At 42.8% G+C, this 19607-nt stretch overlaps 1 protein-coding gene across 9 annotated transcripts in view; it reads left to right on the forward strand.

The window, feature by feature from the left end:
- GRIN1 (glutamate ionotropic receptor NMDA type subunit 1) overlaps positions 1-19607 on the forward strand; it is a 146781-nt gene that overhangs the window by 95344 nt on the left and 31830 nt on the right. For all 9 annotated transcript variants that reach the window (XM_077475690.1, XM_077475701.1, XM_077475763.1 and 6 more), the window contains 6 exons: positions 79-206; positions 4731-4895; positions 5861-5979; positions 11567-11679; positions 14493-14641; positions 16099-16256. In XM_077475690.1, the coding sequence (XP_077331816.1) occupies positions 79-206; positions 4731-4895; positions 5861-5979; positions 11567-11679; positions 14493-14641; positions 16099-16256 (832 nt within the window). The remainder of the gene's footprint in view (positions 1-78; positions 207-4730; positions 4896-5860; positions 5980-11566; positions 11680-14492; positions 14642-16098; positions 16257-19607) is intronic.

Genomic DNA, 19607 nt, shown 5'->3' on the forward strand with positions numbered 1-19607 from the left:
TCTTATATCATCAATCTCCCACACTTCCATCATCTCATTTGCAACTGTAGATTTTTCCATCTCCCTGTGTCTCACTAGGTCGCCCCACCATCCCCCAGTGCTGTTATGGCTTCTGCATTGACCTGTTGCTAAAACTCGCCAAAGAAATGAATTTCAACTATGAATTCCACCTGGTGGCTGATGGGAAGTTTGGTACACAGGAGCGGGTAGGTGATTTACATACTCTCCTCCAATATTAAGTGCATGGTTCCTACTAATCTGCCACTGCACCAAAGAAAATTATGGTTTCTGCTTGGAAATCTTTGCAACTTGTGCAATGAAGTCTTGTTTTTTTGTCTGGTGGAACTATTTTCTACATTTTTTTCTTGGCATATATAGTATTATTTCCAAAAAACACTATTTTTAAAGCTGAACTCCAGACTAAACATACACTATGTAGCCAAAAGTACTGGGACACCTGCCTTTACACGCACATGAACTTTAATGGTATCCCAGTCTTAGTCCGTAGGTTTCAATATTGAGTTGGCCCACCCTTTGTAGCTATAACAGCTTCAACTATTCTGGCAAGCCTGTCCACAAGGTTTATAAGTATGTCTATGGAAATGTCTAACCTTTCTTCCAGAAGTGCATTTGTGAGGCCTGGCTTGCAGTCTCTGCTCAAATTCATCCCAAAGGTGTTCTATTGGGTTGAGGTCAGGACTTCTGGAACTTGATTGGCCTGCACAGAGCAGGCCACTCAAGTTCCTCCACCCCATAGTCGCTCTCCCACACTATATTGCCAAAAGTATTGGGCCACCCCTCCAAATCATTTGGTGGAGGGGGGCATTATGATGTGGGTTGTTTTTCAGGTGTTGGGCTTGACCCCTTAGTTCCAATGAAAGTACATTTTTAGGCATCAACATACCAAGACATTTTGGACAATTTCATGCTCCCAATTTTGTGGGAACAGTTTGGGGCTAGCTCCTTCCTGTTTCAACATGACTGCACACCAGTGCAAAAAGCAAGGTCCGAAAAGACATGGATGAGCAAGTTTGGGGTGGAGGAACTTGACTGGCCTCCACAGAGTCCTGACCTCAACCCGATAGAACACCTTTGGAATAAATTAGAGCGGAGACTGCGAGCCAGGCCTTTTCATTCAACATCAGTGCCTGACCTCACAAATGCACTTCTGAAAGAATGGTCAAACATTCCCATAGTCACACTCCTAAACCTTGTGGACTGCCTTCCCAGCAGAGTTGAAGCTGTTATAGCTGAAAAGGGTGGGCCAACGTAATATTTATTGAACCCAACAGACTCAGACTGAGATGCTATTAAAGTTCATGTGCGTGTAAAGGCAGGCGTCCTGATACTTTTGTCTCTGTACTGTGGGTATAGGTTTGTTTATATGGGATTGTATTATTATTATTTTTATTTTTTTTTGGTTGAACTAGATGGGCTTGTGTCTTTTTTCAACCCAACTTTGTAACTATAGTGTATATTGTCTAAATACAAGAATCACGTGTGCTCTTTTTGAATCGTGGTGTGATTTGTGCATTTCTTCGGGATCTATGCAGTAATCCAGTGTGAAACTTTATCTCTGTGCAGGAGCTTCCTGTAATAAAGACCAGTCACTGCTGCTCTCTCTCCTTGTGCAGGGTGACTAGTCCTGTAGTTTTCTGCAGGCAGCCTGTAGTGGGTGGGGCCTGCTGGGTCCATCCCACAACTCTGCTCTCTGCACAGCTATACACGGCACAGTGATGATGTAATTGCTATATTTACAAGGTATTATCTAGATTGGTAAATGTATTTGGTGCACATAAAGTAGATTTATATCATTTGTGGCTTTTGGAGCAATATGTTTGAATAAAAGTTTTTGTTTCCAGAGTTCAGCTTTAAATGCTAGAGGCATAGGTACCTGAATATGTATTGATCATTTCCTGTGACCCCCTATACAGCAGAACTCAGATTGAGAGAGGTGGCGACAGCACAAGGAGCCAATCAGGCTCTGTGGTTGTGCACATACTACTAGTGCTTCTGCTGCACAATTACAAACTCCTTGGCAGGTAAAGCCGTGTTTACAAAGTATTTCGTTTTTTACACAGAGATCAGATTTAAAGTGGAATTGCAGTCAAGTTTTAACTAAGTCTAAATCTACTTCCACCCCATTCTAATACTATTTTATCTACCCTGTAAAAGAAAAGATGCCTATATTTACTTATCCTAAGCTGTTCCTGTCCAGTCACATGATCGGGTTTCAGAGCCAGCTTCAGTAAAGAGGAGGGACAGCCAACAACAGCTGCCCCATAGTAAATCTATGGGTGACATCTTCACCCATGCTCTGCAGCCCTTGTCGCTGCTTCTCCTATACACTGAAAATGGCACTGGGACCCATAGTGGGTTCAGAATAGGTACGGTAAGTATAGACATCTTTTCTTTTAGTATTATTATAATACAGGATTTACGCATTGCTTTACAATATAAAGGGAGACAATATAGCAACAATACAATTCAATACAAAGGGGTTAGGAGGGCCCTGCTCCTGTGTGCCTAGAGTCTAATAGGGAGAGGCTGGTGAAACAAAAAGAAAGCACCTGTGAGGGATGAACTGATTAGGGAAGTAGAAGATTCAGTTATTAGCTAAAGACAGGATAGGCCTTCCGGAAGAGATACGAGAAGACAAGAGGACAGATTAGTGTAGTAAGTTTCAGAGGATCAGAGAGGCTCTGGAGAAGTCCTAGAGATGAGCATGGGAGGAGGCGACAAGGGACATAGAGAGCAGGAGGTCTTGGGATTAGAGGATGGTTTGGGTGATAGTTGGAGCTAAGATTGGTGATGTAGCCTGGGACAGAGTTGTAAATGGCTTTTTATGTTATTGTTAGTGTTTTGAATTTTATTCGTTGTGCAATGGGAAGCCAGTCGAGGGATTGGCAGGTGGATAAGTCTGGCAGGGGCATTGGTGATAGACTGAAAAGTGGATAGCTTGCCAATGAGGAGGGAGTTACAATAGTCAAGGCGAGAGATAACAAGGGAGGGAATAAGTTGCTTAGTGGTGTCAATGGTTAGAAAGGGGCATATGTTACAGAGGTAAAGTCTGCAAGATTTGGACAGTGATTGGATTTGGGGCTTAAAGCGGGAGTAAACCCAGTTTCAAAAAACACTTACATTCCCGGCATGCCGGAACTGCTAACGTTCACATTGGTTGTGCTCTCAAACCATCCAATGGCTGGTGTCATAACTGATCACATGTGCAGCCTTATGGCAGTTGAAGAATTATTATAGGCCAAGATGGCGGCTTCCTTGACTGAAAACAATAGAAGGGTTTACTTCCACTTTAAAGGACAGGTCAGAGTCCAGGATTACACCTAGCATCCTGGCATGAAGGGTGGGACGGATGGTTGTATTATTGATCTTGATGGAGAAGTCGGGGGGGGGGGTCGGAAAAATGACGAGCTCAGTTTTAGAAGGATTGAGTTTGAGGAAGTGGTGTTGCATCTATGCTGATATGTCCATTAGTAAGTAAGTAATGTGAGAGGAGATGGAAGGCTTGAGGTGAGGAGTAGAGAGATAGGTGTGTGTGTCATCAGCATAGGGACGGTACTGGAAGCCATCAGAGTTTATTAATTGACCAAGGGAGGAGGTATAAATGGAGAAGAGGAGAGGTCCGAGGACAGAACCTTGGGGTACCCCTACATAAAGAGGAAGTGGAGAGGAGGAAACAGAGTTATAGGTAACACTGAAACACTGTGATAGGTAGGAGGAGAACCAGGAGAGAGCAAATTCTTGAGGGCCAAGAGAGTGGCGTTTTTTGACACGGAGGGGATGGTCAACAGTATCAAAGGCTGCAGAGAGGTCTAGTAGTATTTTACAGGTAGAATCTTAGAATGAGGTGGGAGAAAATGTAAGCTTAGTTAGAATTTGACTAGAATTCAACGTTAAAGACAATTTACACAGGCCAATAGACCCCCTACATCCATGCAGAGGGCAATCAGCCACTAAAAACTCAATGACAGGCTGAGAGACACGACAGCTGCACATCCCCATGTGTATATCCATACAGGGACAGATGCAAAACTCTGAATGCAGTCTATCTGCACCCAGAGCTGTGCATCCCTCTCTGTAGAGATGTACACTCTTGGATGTTCAGGAAGATCTGTACAGCTGCTGCATTGATTTTTATAGGCTGTCTTCCTTGGTCACATAAAAGCGGCCCTCTGCAAAGATGTAGGGGTCTATGTACCCATGTGAATGAACCCTAAGAAGTGAAGAATAGTGGACATACCCACTTAGAGAATGTGCTGAGTATTTTATAGCAATTGTTTGGCAAGGGTACTAATTACGTTTCGTAACATAAAGATCTCTACAGGTTGCTTAGAAAAATCTGTATATGAAAAACAATGTGGCACAGCCAAAAAAATAAAATTAGATTGTTTAAAAGAAATATACCATCAGGTGCATTCTGCAATAAGAGCTCTTGGGAAATATGCTATGGCTTACTTTTTTTGCTTTTACATAACTGATCCATGCAAGCCTACAGAAGAAGATTTTCTATCCACTTGTCAGATTACAGACAGCTGCCGGTGCTTTAATCTGGGATAATACTTTATAAACTTTCTGTGTCTCTTTGCAACGGGTTTTGCAGATGTTAGCCACGCTGCAAACTTGCTCATTTAATCATCTTATCCTAATCTGATAAAAGTGTAAAATACATAACGACTGAACTACCCTGAACTCTAGCCATCCTGACATTGCAGGTTAATAACAGCAATAAGAAGGAATGGAATGGAATGATGGGAGAGCTACTGAGCGGACAAGCGGACATGATCGTCGCACCTCTGACCATCAACAACGAAAGAGCTCAGTATATTGAATTCTCAAAGCCATTTAAATATCAGGGGCTCACCATCCTAGTGAAAAAGGTTTGTGTGGAGAATTGTGCATCCATGATATGGTAAATGCCATGTTCTTAACTGGTGGATAAAGGTGGGACGCCAGTCAAATCCTTGGTTATAGTGGGGAAGACTGAGAACCTCTCTTTTTATTGTTGGGGATATCTGCTCTCTTTCTGGCCAGTGAAAGTAAAGCAACATCTCCCAAAGAGAGACAGCAAACAATTCCTGACAGAGGTTGTAACCCTTCTGTATTTTTCTTGCTATCTGAGTTCTTATCTAAGGGATTTCCCCTCATGTCCTTTCACAGTGACTACACAGGACATGAAACCCCCCCCCAGTAGAGTCAGAGTCTATCACTATCCCAATCTAAACTTTTAAGGCCTCATGTCAATTTAGGAGCAGTTGGGAGTTTTTCAGTTGTGAAGTCTGACTCACTTTCTGGAGACTGTGGCAGCCATACTGTTTTAGTAGTTTTCTGTAGAGTGGGGAGAGCTAGAATCCTTGTACCATTTTTTGCTGCTATCCTGAGCTCCGGTAGATAGGTCTACCCTTGTTCTACCAGACAGAAAATGAGAGAAACTCTCCAACAGTAACACAGGAAGAATTAAAAATGTTTTTTTTTCTTTTAAGAGTAGAGGAAGGTTAGGCCTCATTTTCTTTTTTGCTGTCTGTGCAGATTTTCCTTGCTTCTTGTCTGGTGAAACCATTGTTAGCAGGATAGGAACTGAGGCTATACCTTTCTAGCCATTAAAACCAGGAAAAAGATTGAATCTTTACCTAACCCATTAAACACTTTGAAAACAAAGTTATTTTGGCTTGTTTTACACTTTAACATTTGCCAAAGTATTTTATCTCTCCTTTGTATAGCAAGATTGTCCAGCCCTTTTCAGACTCTAAAAATACAGCTCTGTTAGTGGAACCTTAATCCGTGGCATATTAGTTGTGTATATCGTGTTCCTGTATTGTCTGTTCTTTTGTCTCTTTGCTGATAGGAAATACCTAGAAGCACCTTGGATTCATTCATGCAACCGTTCCAGAGCACCCTATGGCTCTTGGTGGGTCTCTCTGTCCATGTGGTGGCGGTAATGTTGTATCTACTGGACAGGTTCAGGTCAGTTTAAAATCTAAACACATACAGTATATCAGATATCATACATACATAAATACACCAAATCAGCAATGGTCACAGTAAATTTGGTTTTGTACATTTATTTATTAAGTAACTGAAACAAACCAAAATGAGTTAGAGTAAAACCCTAAATAATAACACAAATGATTACCATTTTTTAATAACCTATATAGAGCTCCATTTGGTTGTAAAGGGGTGTGAATTACAGAGGAAAACTAGCACAAGCACATGACAGAGAAGGATACAGCTTTACTATACATGCAGTAAAAGTTGTACGGTTCAAGCAAAAATTAGCTATAGATAAAGCTGGCTTTTGTCATGAAATGGTTTAATCTGGCTGTTTTGAGCTGAATTGGAACCATTGTCTTATATCTATAGCACAAGCGACTGATCCCAGAAGGGTAAGATCAATTGGAATAGTTTGACGACCTTGTCCAGTTGCAATAGCTCCCTACACATAATACAATTTTAGAGGTCTCTCTGAACTGTCTCTTTCTTCTCCCTCCTTGGTGGCTATACCACACACAATTGTCTCCCATCTTCTCAGTGTGCAGTGTGGTCATTTAGTTGACAAGGCAGCAATGGTCAGACTTTAGGTGACCTTTTATTCAATGACACTCCAGGCTCTGGCAAAGCAAGCATAACTTATGGGGGAAGGGAGTATACAGTTTTCAATAGTATATTTTGGGAAATTTAATAATCGAAGACTGAATATTCAGACTAGTGATGGACGAACTTCCGACGGGACGTTTCGCGAACGCGAAACGCGAACGGACACAAACGTTCGCGAAAACGACCGTTCGCCGCGGGCTCCATTGACTTCAATGGGAGGCGAATTTCGCAAACCTTTAGGTCGAATTTGCGGCCACGGGGTAATTATTAGGGGGTAGCACGTAGTCCCACCACCTGGACAATAGCATAATACATGTATGAGGTGAATTTGGGATCGATAACTACAAGCATTTTTTTTTTATTTGGGAAATTGTTCTGACAATTCAGGACTATGGAGCTAATGAAGGCAATGGAGGAGAGGGAAGGTCAGGGACCAGGGTAGGCAAACAAGAGGGTGCAGGAGATACAGAGCACTGACAGCAGCACCGTAATACAGAGCACTGACATCAGCACCGTGACATACAGCGCTGACAGCAGCTCCGTGACATACAGCGCTGACAGCAGCTCCGTGACATACAGCGCTGACAGCAGCTCCGTGACATACAGCGCTGACAGCAGCTCCGTGACATACAGCGCTGACAGCAGCTCCGTGACATACAGCGCTGACAGCAGCACCGTGACATACAGCGCTGACAGCAGCTCCGTGACATACAGCGCTGACAGCAGCTCCGTGACATACAGCGCTGACAGCAGCTCCGTGACATACAGCACTGACAGCAGCTCCGTGACATACAGCGCTGACAGCAGCTCCGTGACATACAGCGCTGACAGCAGCACCGTGACATACAGCGCTGACAGCAGCTCCGTGACATACAGCGCTGACAGCAGCTCCGTGACATACAGCGCTGACAGCAGCTCCGTGACATACAGCGCTGACAGCAGCTCCGTGACATACAGCGCTGACAGCAGCTCCGTGACATACAGCGCTGACAGCAGCTCCGTGACATACAGCGCTGACAGCAGCTCCGTGACATACAGCGCTGACAGCAGCTCCGTGACATACAGCGCTGACAGCAGCACCGTAAGCAGCCCCAGGAGGAAGTCAGCACAGCACAGGGATGGTGTGATCCCCTCATAATAAGAACCCCCAGGAGGAAGTCAGCACAGCACAGGGATGGTGGGAGCCCCTCATAATAAGAACACCCAGGAGGAAGTCAGCACAGCACAGGGATGGTGGGAACCCCTCATAATAAGCAGCCCCAGTAGAAATATGACACCGCTCAACCTCTTCAAAGAGGAGGGTAGGGGCATATAGTACGGTGTGCTTTTTTGGGTCAGGGAAGTGAGCCAAATGAATTAAGAAGGTCTGTGTGCTTGATTCCAAAAATTGTTTATAGACATATACATGGTCTACTGATCACATGTGTTGAATTCCTCCGAGATCCATGCCTCATTCATTTTTAGAAATGTGAGGTAGTTAACACTGTCGTGAGCTAGGCGAGTACGCTTATCGGTCACAATCCCCCCTGCTGCGCTGAACGTCCTTTCGGACAGGACACTGGATGAGGGGCAAGCCAACAGTTCGATTGCAAATTGGGCAAGCTCTGGCCAGAGGTCAAGCCTGCCCACCCAGTAGTCTAGGGGTTCATCACTCCTCAGAGCGTCCACATCGGCCGTTAACCCAATGTAGTCGGACACCTGACGGTCTAGGCGTTCCCTGATGCTGGATCCGGATGACACCTGTCGATGGGTCGGCTGAAAGAATGACCTCATATCCGAAGTCACCAACACATCTTCAAACCGGCCTCTTCTTGCAGGCGCTGTTGGATTGGTACCCGCAAATCCTTCTCTGGGAGTGGGAATTGCTCCTCTGCCAGCGCACGCAAAAGCAGAATGCAGCATTTCTCGAAGCAAGGCCTGGAAGTGCTGCATTCTGACAGCCCTCTGCGACGGCGGTAACATTTCCGCCATTTTGTGTTTGTACCGGGGATCTAAGTACGTTGCCACCCAGTACTGGTCCTTGACCCTCATGCTTTTTATACGGGGGTCCCTATTAAAACACTGGAGCATGAAGGCCCCCATTTGCACTCAAGCGGAAGGTATGTGGTGGTGGTGGTGTTGTTGGTGGTAGTGTCTTTGGGGGTGCACATAGCAGAGAGTGAAGAAGAGGGTGCAGATCGAGAGGATGAGGAGGGTGCAGAAGAATAAGGCTGAGTGAGCCACTCAACCAAGTCTGGTGCGTCCTTTAAAGTAATTGAACGCACCTTCTGCAACTTCCCACTTTGGCTCAAGGCTGTTGCTCCTGCCCTACCCCTACCACCCCTGCGGAAGGGCCTGCCTCTTCCTCTGCCTGTCATTTTTTAAATCACCCTGTGACAAAACTCTTAGTCCCTATACCGCTGAAGGACTGCTGCAGTATAGGGCAGCGGTCAGCAGTAGTGCACGTCAACCCTATGTATTGTGGACCGATAGCGGTCCTTACAGAACAGCAGACTGTACTGCACTCAGGCCTATGTACCGTAGCACCCTATACCAAGTTACCAGTCCTTATAAAAACTTTTGTGGACCAAGCAGGTTGTGTGTTAGTGTTTAGCAGACTGTGCGTCAGTCCCTATACCGCTGAAGGACTGCTGCAGTATAGGGCAGCGGTCAGCAGTAGTGCACGGCAACCCTATGTATTGTGGACCGATAGCGGTCCTTACAGAACAGCAGACTGTAACGCACTCAGGCCTATGTACCGTAGCACCCTATACCAAGTTACCAGTCCTTATAAGAACTTTTGTGGACCAAGCAGGTTGTGTGTTAGTGATTAGCAGACTGTACGTCAGTCCCTATACCAATGAAGGACTGCTGCAGTATAGGGCAGCGGTCAGCAGTAGTGCACGGCAACCCTATGTATTGTGGACCGATAGCAGTCCTTACAGAACAGCAGACTGTACTGCACTCAGGCCTATGTACCGTAGCACCCTATACCAAGTTACCAGTCCTTATAAAAACTTTTGTGGACCAAGCAGGTTGTGTATTAGTGTTTAGCAGACTGTACGTCAGTCCCTATACCGCTGAAGGACTGCTGCAGTATAGGGCAGCGGTCAGCAGTGGTGCACGTCAACCCTATGTATTGTGGACCGATAGCGGTCCTTACAGAACAGCAGACTGTAACGCACTCAGGCCTATGTACCGTAGCACCCTATACCAAGTTACCAGTCCTTATAAGAACTTTTGTGGACCAAGCAGGTTGTGTATTAGTGTTTAGCAGACTGTGCGTCAGTCCCTATACCGCTGAAGGACTGCTGCAGTATAGGGCAGCGGTCAGCAGTAGTGCACGGCAACCCTATGTATTGTGGACCGATAGCGGTCCTTACAGAACAGCAGACTGTACCGCACCCAAGCCTATGTACCGTAGCACCCTAGACAGACCAAGTTACCAGTCCTGATAAAGAGCTTTGTGGAACAAGTGAGTTGTGAATGATTAGCAGACTGCAGCAGAAGGGCAGCAGTCAAGTATAATATTCTTTCTATATTTGGAAGAAAGAATATTATACGTGTACAAGCCTATTACCGTACCACTGATACCAGTCCTGAAAAGAACCTTTGTGGAACTAATAGTAACAGCAAGTCTTTAAAATTATCCTCACTGCCTGACACACTGCTTCCTGCCTGTCCCTATACAAATTGGCAAAAAAGAGTAGGCTGGAACGATTAGCTGGAACAGCTCTTTTGTGGACCTGATAGTAACAGCTAATGATGATGATGATGATGATGATGAAGAAAGACTAATCTGGCTGAGCTGTCCCTAAAATAGCAGCATACAGCGCTCTGTCCCTTTATCTAAACTGACAAAAGAAACTCAGGCTGCTGACCTAACACCTATACCAGTCCTGAAAAGAACTTTTGTGTACCAAATAGCTAGCGTTTTCTCTGTCCCTACTCCACACAGGATCCTTTCCCTACAGTGACAGAAGAAAGAATGTAAAATGGCCACCGGATCGGGTGTATTTATAGGTTAGGGGGAATGTCCAAGTGTCCATGAGCTGTCATGTCTCAATTGGTTGTCCTGTAACACATGATAAACGTGTCACGAAAGGTTAAAGTTCTTGTATACATTAAACACGTAAGTCCGCCGGGGCGAACGACGGAAAAAGGCGTTCGAACCCGCGGACGGCGAAAGTCGGAAATTCGCCGCGAAACGACCGCCGGGCGAAACGTTCGTCCATCACTAATTCAGACTGCTGTGTAAGCCCAGTTATGATTGGTTCCCTTTAAAGAGAACCCATACTTTATGCATGCATTGCAAAACAGCTGGTTATACTTACCTGCCCTTCACTCCCCGCTGCTCCATTCACCCATGGCATCAAATTTACTTACCATATATACAGAGCATTTACACATGCCTTTTCCTCCAATGTGCTAGTGCTTGGTGATTGACTGTTCAAGCATCATAAATTGTCACACTGGGGCAGGTAGATAGACCTCAATCATGTGTATGCATCAAGATACATATGTCTGGGCAAAACACTGGACCATTTTAAGCCAATTAAACAGTATATTCAGGAATTTAGACCTGGAGGACTGTGTATCACCCTTAGATGCACTCTATACCAGTCTGTGCAAGCTCGACTTTATTTTGCTAATTAATGTTAATTTATGGAATTTGCTTGTAATAGGAACACGTTGAATATTGTAAAATCTTTTGGCTTCTGTAGCAAAGGTTACTGTAAAAAAAAGAAGAGATGTGTCTAAAGGTAGAAGAGGTTCTTTTCTGTATGGTACAATTTGTACTAATTAAGTTACCTTTAAAACAAATGATCCCGTGCTGCACCCGAATACCAAGAGGAGATTTGGGCATTGTGAGACATTCTTCCTCCTTATTGCATAAGATCTAAAATGATACATGATTATATTACTCTACATAAGATTTTGTACCATGCTTCACTATATATATAACATGTATTTGCAGTCCTTTTGGCCGGTTTAAAGTGAACACAGAGGAAGAAGAGGAGGATGCGCTGACGCTCTCTTCCGCCATGTGGTTCTCCTGGGGTGTCCTTCTGAACTCTGGTATTGGAGAAGGTAAGACCTATGGTTCCTATACTGTCCATACCTTGTTAGTTTAGATCATGTATGAACATGTATTTTTTTTAATTGGACAGGGCCCACTCTGACACACATATAAAATGTTACATACCAAGGCATGTCATAGTGGAGCTACCCTTTAAAGCACAGCAAGGTGGCTGCAAAACATTGTTATGCCATGGCAAACATATGGAACTGAAACTCTTACCATGTTGGAAGACCAAATTGTGCATCTGTCAAGTGAACTTGGTGCACAAGGACCAGGATTGGTTTGTTGCCTCTTCATATTGATTACTTTGTGATTCCATAGTTGTGATATGTATTAAGTGGCCACACTGGAGCTACAGCATCCAGATCCAGTATATATTCTGACAGGACTTACATAAGAACAGACAATTGGCTGCAGAACTTTTGTCCATCCTTATGATTTTGAAGTTCAGTAACTTGACCTCTGTTGCTGTAGACCCAGTGCCACTTGCTTCTAGTGGTCAGAAAATTGCCCAGTAAAGTGATGCCATCTATAGCTCTACTCAAAGAATTATGCCATGTACACACAGCTGGACTTTTTGACAGCAAAGGTCCAACGGAACGAATCCAGCTGACAATTCGAACGTGTGTGGGCTTCATCGGACCTTTGCTGCCGAAAAATCAGATGGACTTTAGACGCTAGGGCAGCTATTGGCTACTGGCTATGAACTTCCTTATTCTAGTCCGGTCGTACGTCATCACGGTCGAATCCATCGGACTTGTGTGATTGTGTGTGGCCAAGTCCGTTCGTTCGGAAAGTGCATCGGAAGTCCGCCAAAAGTCTGTCGGAAAGACCGTCGGACCTAGTCTACCAGAAAGTCCGGTCGTGTGTACGCGGCATTAGAGATCAAGCTTTTAGTTGCTTTCACTAAACCAGTGGTATTACAATATGGGATAACATACAAACCCTATAGCATTATAGTCCCACCTTTTGGCGTCCGGACAATCTAGACCCCTTGCTTCCTTCAAATGAGTTCTGTCCCCCCCTTCCCAAAAGACATAACAAATGTGTTGATCGGTGACAGCTGGCTTTCCTGATTATTTGTTTCTACGTTGTAGAATTTATATTAGAAGAAGGTGAATTCATGATTGTGCTTGGTGATGAAAAGCACTTGGGCAGAACTGAGAATTCTGGTGGGGATATCTTGCCATTGCAAACCCAAAGGGTATAAGTAGCATAAATGTAATTTTAGATGTCCACGACCATGCAGATTTTAAACACCTGTTTTGGGTGACTATTACCTTTAAAGTAAACCTGTTGCCAAACCAATTGTAAGCAAAAAGGACCCTGCAAAAAAAGTACTAATACATACATGCCTTGCTGCCCATGCTTTGGATTTTCTCTCTCTTGTAGTGATATGGTCAAGTGAAGAATTGCCAGCATTCAGTCCTTTGGATTCCCCTCCCTGCATTCACAGCATGTGACAGGATACACACCCTAGAGTGCTGAATGCTGAAAAATTTGCTCTACAAGACAGTGAAGATCTAAAGCATGGACAGTGGGTCATATTATACTACGCTTCTACTTCAGGGTCCTTTTTTACATTTTTTGTTGTAACAGTATTGCTTTTAGGAGCATGTGGCTGAAAAATCCATTGCTAACTGACTTATCCAAGATCTCTAAGGTTAATTGTATAGCCACTGCAGTAGAAAAAAATAAAAAATATTGCAGAGTAAGCATCTCTAGCCATGTGTATATAAGATCGTTACCTTAATCTCCTTAAAATCAACGGCATTATAATAGACAATAATTTCTGTCAAGCTAAATTTCCCAAGGCGCATGGCAAGCCACAGAATTAATAATAAACCTAGCAGTGTTCTTCATAATGCTGGCAATGTCTATATATGCTTTTAATTTTCGGTGCCCTACTTACGTAAAGCACATATTGAAACTTTGATTACACCCAACAGTGCTACCAACATAAATATGTAAAAAAAAAAAATTTTAAACTTGTTTTAAACATGTAAAAGTTTAGAGGGTTATTGTAATTGATGATACTTCAGATAAAGTTGTAAGTATTGGAAAGACAGATAATTACTTCTTGGTGTTGCAATTTAAGTGTTGAGCTGTCAGCACAAGGGTGAGGATCTGGCACAGCTGCTCCCAATGCAGGAAGAGGCGAGCATAAGGATTGGCTAAGTGTTAGGGCATTGGTAAAGCTTTATGTTAAGTCAGTGGTCAGGGAAATTTTGTTAGGATAAAATCTTGCTTTACCCACACACAGAATAACAACAGGTTCATTTAAATGCTCAATGCCCACCACCCCCTCTGAATTCTCCTCCCACGATGCAGCATTTCACGCCTGAACAGCCAGTTGCCAGCCTGGTCTGTGTTACATGAAGGGCTTGTTCCTAAGCACAGTGCAAGCTCCATTTAGAGTGGTTAGGGAAAACCAAAGGGCCCCTGAGCTTCTGTGGGCAAGTGTGGCATACATAAAACTTATTTTACACAGTCTTTTTTTTTATATTAAATTGTATTGCTTATTTTGCATAGGTTACATTCAGAAAACACACGCCTGGGACAACATGATACCATATATTATAACATTAGTAGAACAAGAATATGGTAGCACTTCAAAACTAAGCTAAAAATAAAATCAATATGAATATGCATTACCACCTGTTCATCAAGAACATCTAAACTGTGGTAAACAGTGTTTTCTGTGGACAAAAGGATGGCCCAAAAAGTGAAACCCAGAAGAATCAAAAACAAAAAAACAAAAAAGAAGGGACATTTTTTTTTTTTTTACAGTCTTAACATTTTACTGCTTCACCTTTTGCAGGGGCGCCAAGGAGTTTTTCCGCTAGGATCCTTGGCATGGTTTGGGCTGGATTCGCTATGATCATTGTAGCTTCCTACACTGCCAACCTGGCTGCCTTCCTGGTGTTGGACAGGCCTGAGGAGAGGATAACAGGAATCAATGACCCCAGGGTTAGTATGAAGACCATAGAATTTTCTTTTTCCTAAAAGGTAACTCTACAGAAACCTGACATTTCAGTGTTAAGACAAACAGGGGTATATTGAATGACCCACTAAGTCATTATATCTTTTACATTAGATTAAATTTTAACAACTAAGCTCTTGCCTGATTTTTTCCACGAAATAAAATCTCACTCCTGCTGCACACTTTAGAATATAATACACATTTTATATTTTAGACAGGTAAACTAAGATCTCATTATTTGTCACTGAGATGATGGGTGGGGGCAAGAAGAGTAGAGTATATGAAAGATATTGGTGAGGGAGGATTAGATCGCTAATAGTGTGTAAAAAGCTGCTAGCACCACAATTGACAAATATTGTGTAAACCTAAAAAATCAAGTGCTGCGCTAAACAATCCTACATTAAAGTGGTTGTAAACCCTTACAACCAACTTTGACCTACAGGTAAGCCTAGATTAAGGCTTACCTGTAAGTCCAAGAAATATCTCCTAAACCTACACGGTTTAGGAGATATTTGCCGAAAGACAGGCACTGCTGTCTACGGTGCATGCGCCGTAGACAGCGGCGCGCAGGCGCACTCAGTGCGCCGCGGTCAACGGCGATATGCCGCGAGTGGCGGCTCCCGTGCGCATGCGTGGGAGTGACGTCATTGCGGCTTCGCTGAATGACAGTGGCGGAGCAGCGAGACCCACCGAGAAGATGGATGCGCTGGACTACAGGGGACAGCGGTGACTTCGCTGGCTCCTGTGTCAGGTAAGTGACACATAATGGACTACTATGCGATGCATAGTAGTCCATTATGCTTTACCTTTGCAGGGAATGAAAGAGGAAGTAAACCCATCAGGGTTTACTTCCTCTTTAAGTGACCATACATAAATGCATATGCTAAAATCGATACAAGAGAATTATAAAAGCCACAAAAATGTTGTGAAAATGAAAAGTCCATAACCTGAATGTCCACTAAGGGCCACCCATCATGTGCATGTGAGATATCAAACTTCATAGGAGTGCTTGAAGTGATGATCTATAAACAGTTACAGTCACCGTGACAATCCCACCACCATGGATAATGAGAGTACGCTTACCAGAGGAGGTGGACCCAGATACCAGCAGTTTATATGTAATGAAAGGGTAATTCAGATTAAACATGCCAGGGATACCCTGCAATCACTTTTATGACTGCTGTAAATGACCCATCATGTGAAAACCATGCAACAACAAGCTGTTTATTTCCAGGCTGTGTGAGAGCCTAAGAAAAATACTAGCATTAGACACAAACAAATATTGGCTCATGGTAACAAACGGATGTCTGATAGCTCAGTGTTACCTTTGGAGACCGGCAATTCCTCTAACTTGAAAATGTTGGTTTCCCTGTAGCTGAGGGTGGGTGATAGCTGTATTGTATTTTATACTTCTAACTTACTGACCATTTTCGTGTGTCCACAGCTGCGAAATCCCAGCGACAAGTTTATTTACGCCACAGTCAAGCAGAGTTCTGTGGACATCTACTTCAGGAGACAGGTGGAGCTGAGCACCATGTACCGGCACATGGAGAAACACAACTATGAGAGTGCCGCTGAGGCCATTCAGGCGGTGCGAGATAAGTAAGCCTTTCACTGTCTACACTAGGCATGCCCAGATGGTGGTTTTAATAGCGTTTGTGGTTCCTTCTATCCCTCTTTGTGGTCCTTGTTGGTTTCAGAATATAAAATAAACAAAGTATACACCAAATAGAACCCTACTAAGCAAAGACAACCAGTATCCCTGGTATAGTAGGTCAAAGATAGAGGATCACAATTAAAAACTCAAATGGAAAAAAAGTCCTTCATTCAATGCCCAGGTTGAGCATTCAGAGTTCCTATAGGAATGTGTATAGGAATTTACACTTTTTCAGCATCAGCAGTCTCTCATTCAAATAGGATCTGAAAACTTAATCACCAATACCATGTAAAAAAGGGAAAAAGGCAGGAGAGAAATCACTGCTAGGTAAGCGTAGTTGTATAAAATACTGTAAGAATAGGTAACAGTAAAGGAATAAAGGAAATGCACTCAAATGCAAGTACTTGGGCATTGCATAGCAATAACTACTCTGCAAGATGTTCAACAGGAGACAGTCTCTCCAATAACTCCAACTGGTATGGGAGAAAAGCATACATTTCCCTTTTAGTTTTTCATTAAAAAGCTATGCAGTCTGAAAAATCTTCTGCATCTGACCAGTCCAGGTGTACTGGATGCCATGTCCCCTTCTGTTCTCAGTAGTTCTGCTGCCTTTACAACACAACTGTATCCTGTATTAATGTGGGAGAAATCACATCCTTACCACATCCTTAGGTGGCAAACCAGGAGATTACCACTTGCAGAAGTGTCAGATTCTGCAATATCTTCAGTGGGTGCTTTAATTTACTATTACATGGATCAGTGATGTGAGTAGCAGGAGGAGTAAATATTTATTGTCTTCTTAGCAGGGGGAACATTATCTTGAAGATCGATTTTAGTAATAGGGTTAAGGCCCATTTTGCAGGGAAAACATATTTAACCTTGCACAGGATGCTATAAAGCTAAGTACCAAAGTGATATCATCTTTGTTCTATAATTATGTGTGACCCGTGTTTGACACAATGTGGATTAGTAAAAGATTAATTATATTGAGTTCAGCACACTCTTTTGAGTTTGACATACCTAGTCTACAGCCAACTGGTTCAAATTTAAGGCAACCAATTAATATTCACATACATACTTTTTCTGGGGATTCACAGTTTTAGTAACCCAGATGGTTAAAATGATCAAACAAAATGTGGCTTTGTTAAAATATGGGTGAAGTTTGATAGCGGTAATAGTAGGAGTCCAATTATGTGTTTCTACAATTAGGATATTACATTATGTGTTCCACTTAGCTGTAAATAGTTCTTATTAGTGTTCTTTTTTAAGGGATTAGTTAATGCAAAAGTGATATTTTAGTTAAAATTATATTTTATATATTTTAATTTATTAATATTACACTGCATCCAAATTGTATGTGTTGTGTGTAAAGAAAAGAAAAAAGTGCTGCTTTTAAAATCACAAACGAATGACAATTCAAAAATTTATAAGGAAACACTTAAATCGTTATAAATCTATATTCTGATGATATACCTCTATATAAAAATACAGTGATTACATATAATAAAAATCGTTGACAATTCACGCATATATAGTTAAATGATTGTAAATAAATTGTATAACAAAGGTAAGGTAAGTCCCAAAAGATCATTGATGTGTATATCAAAGGGGAAGTGCCTCACCCTTTTGTTAGATTAAGGAAGGTCAAACAGTGCTCAAATGATCCATCCATAAGAGACAACTCAACTGGAGACAAAACCGTGTCTTGTGGACCAGAGTCTTGCATATACTGTACATCCAGAGGAATAAAATGAATTCACAATAATGAAATACTGCTATGTTTTCTTTATTGAATAAAATGATATGTACTCATAAGATCCAAATGCAGAAAAAGCATAATAAAACCATATCTGTATGTATACTGCTATCAGACATAAAAGCAATCCCTCAATATGTGTGGAAGCGGATCCAGGGTGCGTCATTCTCTGAGCGCTGTTTGACCTTCCTTAATGCTAGGGTCCAACAAAAGGTGACTTGCTTTCCTTTAGGTGGTAACACCTGGGGATGTTTTGCTTTGACACTTCTGGTTGAAATAAAAGTTTCTTAATAGGCACATAAATGAACTTTGCATTGTGAACTATTTAACCTTTATTATATAATTTATTCATAATCATGTAACTATATATGCAGTTAGTGATGGGCGAACGCTTCGGCCCGAGCATAAGTTCAATTCACAAGGCCAATTTTTGCTTTCATCAAGAGCACCTACCTAGGGTTATGGTGGGAAGCCGCCACCGACACCCAAAGACCAATCTGCACCTGTTACTTCTATACAAAGTTAAAGTGACACCCGAATGTATCCAAAAAATCTCTAATCTTGTTCCCAGTGCACTAAATTGTGGCCTCATCATACACGCTGGCTCCCCAGCTGTTGCTGAGCAAAATAAAGGCAGCTTGCTGCTCATTTAAAAATGAAGTTTTTCACAAACTTTTTTTTATTGATATATATTGATGTCCCCCAGGGCAGGACCCGGACCCCTATAACCATTGTATGCCCAATTACTTGCATATAAGCCTTCAAACTTGGCACTTTTCATTTTTGACATTCGGGTCCCATTGACTTTAATAGGGTTTGTTATTCAGATCCAAACTTCTGCGGTGTTTGAAAGTTCTGGTGCGAACTGAACAGGGGTCCGTTCGGCCTATCCCTATATACAGTATCTCACAAAAGTGAGTACACCCCTCACAATTTTTGTAAATATTTTATTATATCTTTTCATGTGACAACACTGAAGAAATGACACTTTGCTACAATGTAAAGTAGTGAGTGTACAGCTTTCCACTCAAAATAACTCAACACACAGCCATTAAAGTGGTTGTAAACCCTTACAACACACTTTGACCTACTGCTTTAGTATGTCACAGTACACGTTGGCATTCATGGTTCCCTCAATGAACTGTAGCTCCCCGGTTCCATCAGCACTCATGCAGCCCCAGACCATGACACTCCCACCACCATGCTTGACTGTAGGCATACTTGTCTTTGTACTCCTGGTTGCCGCCACACACATTTGACACCATCTGAACCAAATAAGTTTATCTTAGTCTCATAAGACCACAGGACATGTCTCCATTAATGCATGTCCTTAGTCTGCTTGTCTTCAGCAAACTGCGGGCTTTCTTGTGCATCATCTTTAGAAGATGCTTCCTTCTGGGATGACAGCCATGCAGACCAATTTGATGCAGTGTGTGGCGTATGGTCTGAGCACTGACAGACTGGACCCCACCCCTTTAACCTCTGCAACAATGCTGGCAGCATTCATGCGTCTATTTCCCAACCTCTGGATATGACGCTT

The sequence above is a fragment of the Lithobates pipiens genome, unplaced genomic scaffold, assembly GCF_037356315.1.
Source record: "Lithobates pipiens isolate NorthernLeopardFrog02 unplaced genomic scaffold, aLitPip1_a1.2 Scaffold_1, whole genome shotgun sequence".
In the NCBI taxonomy this organism is placed as follows: Eukaryota; Metazoa; Chordata; class Amphibia; order Anura; family Ranidae; genus Lithobates; species Lithobates pipiens.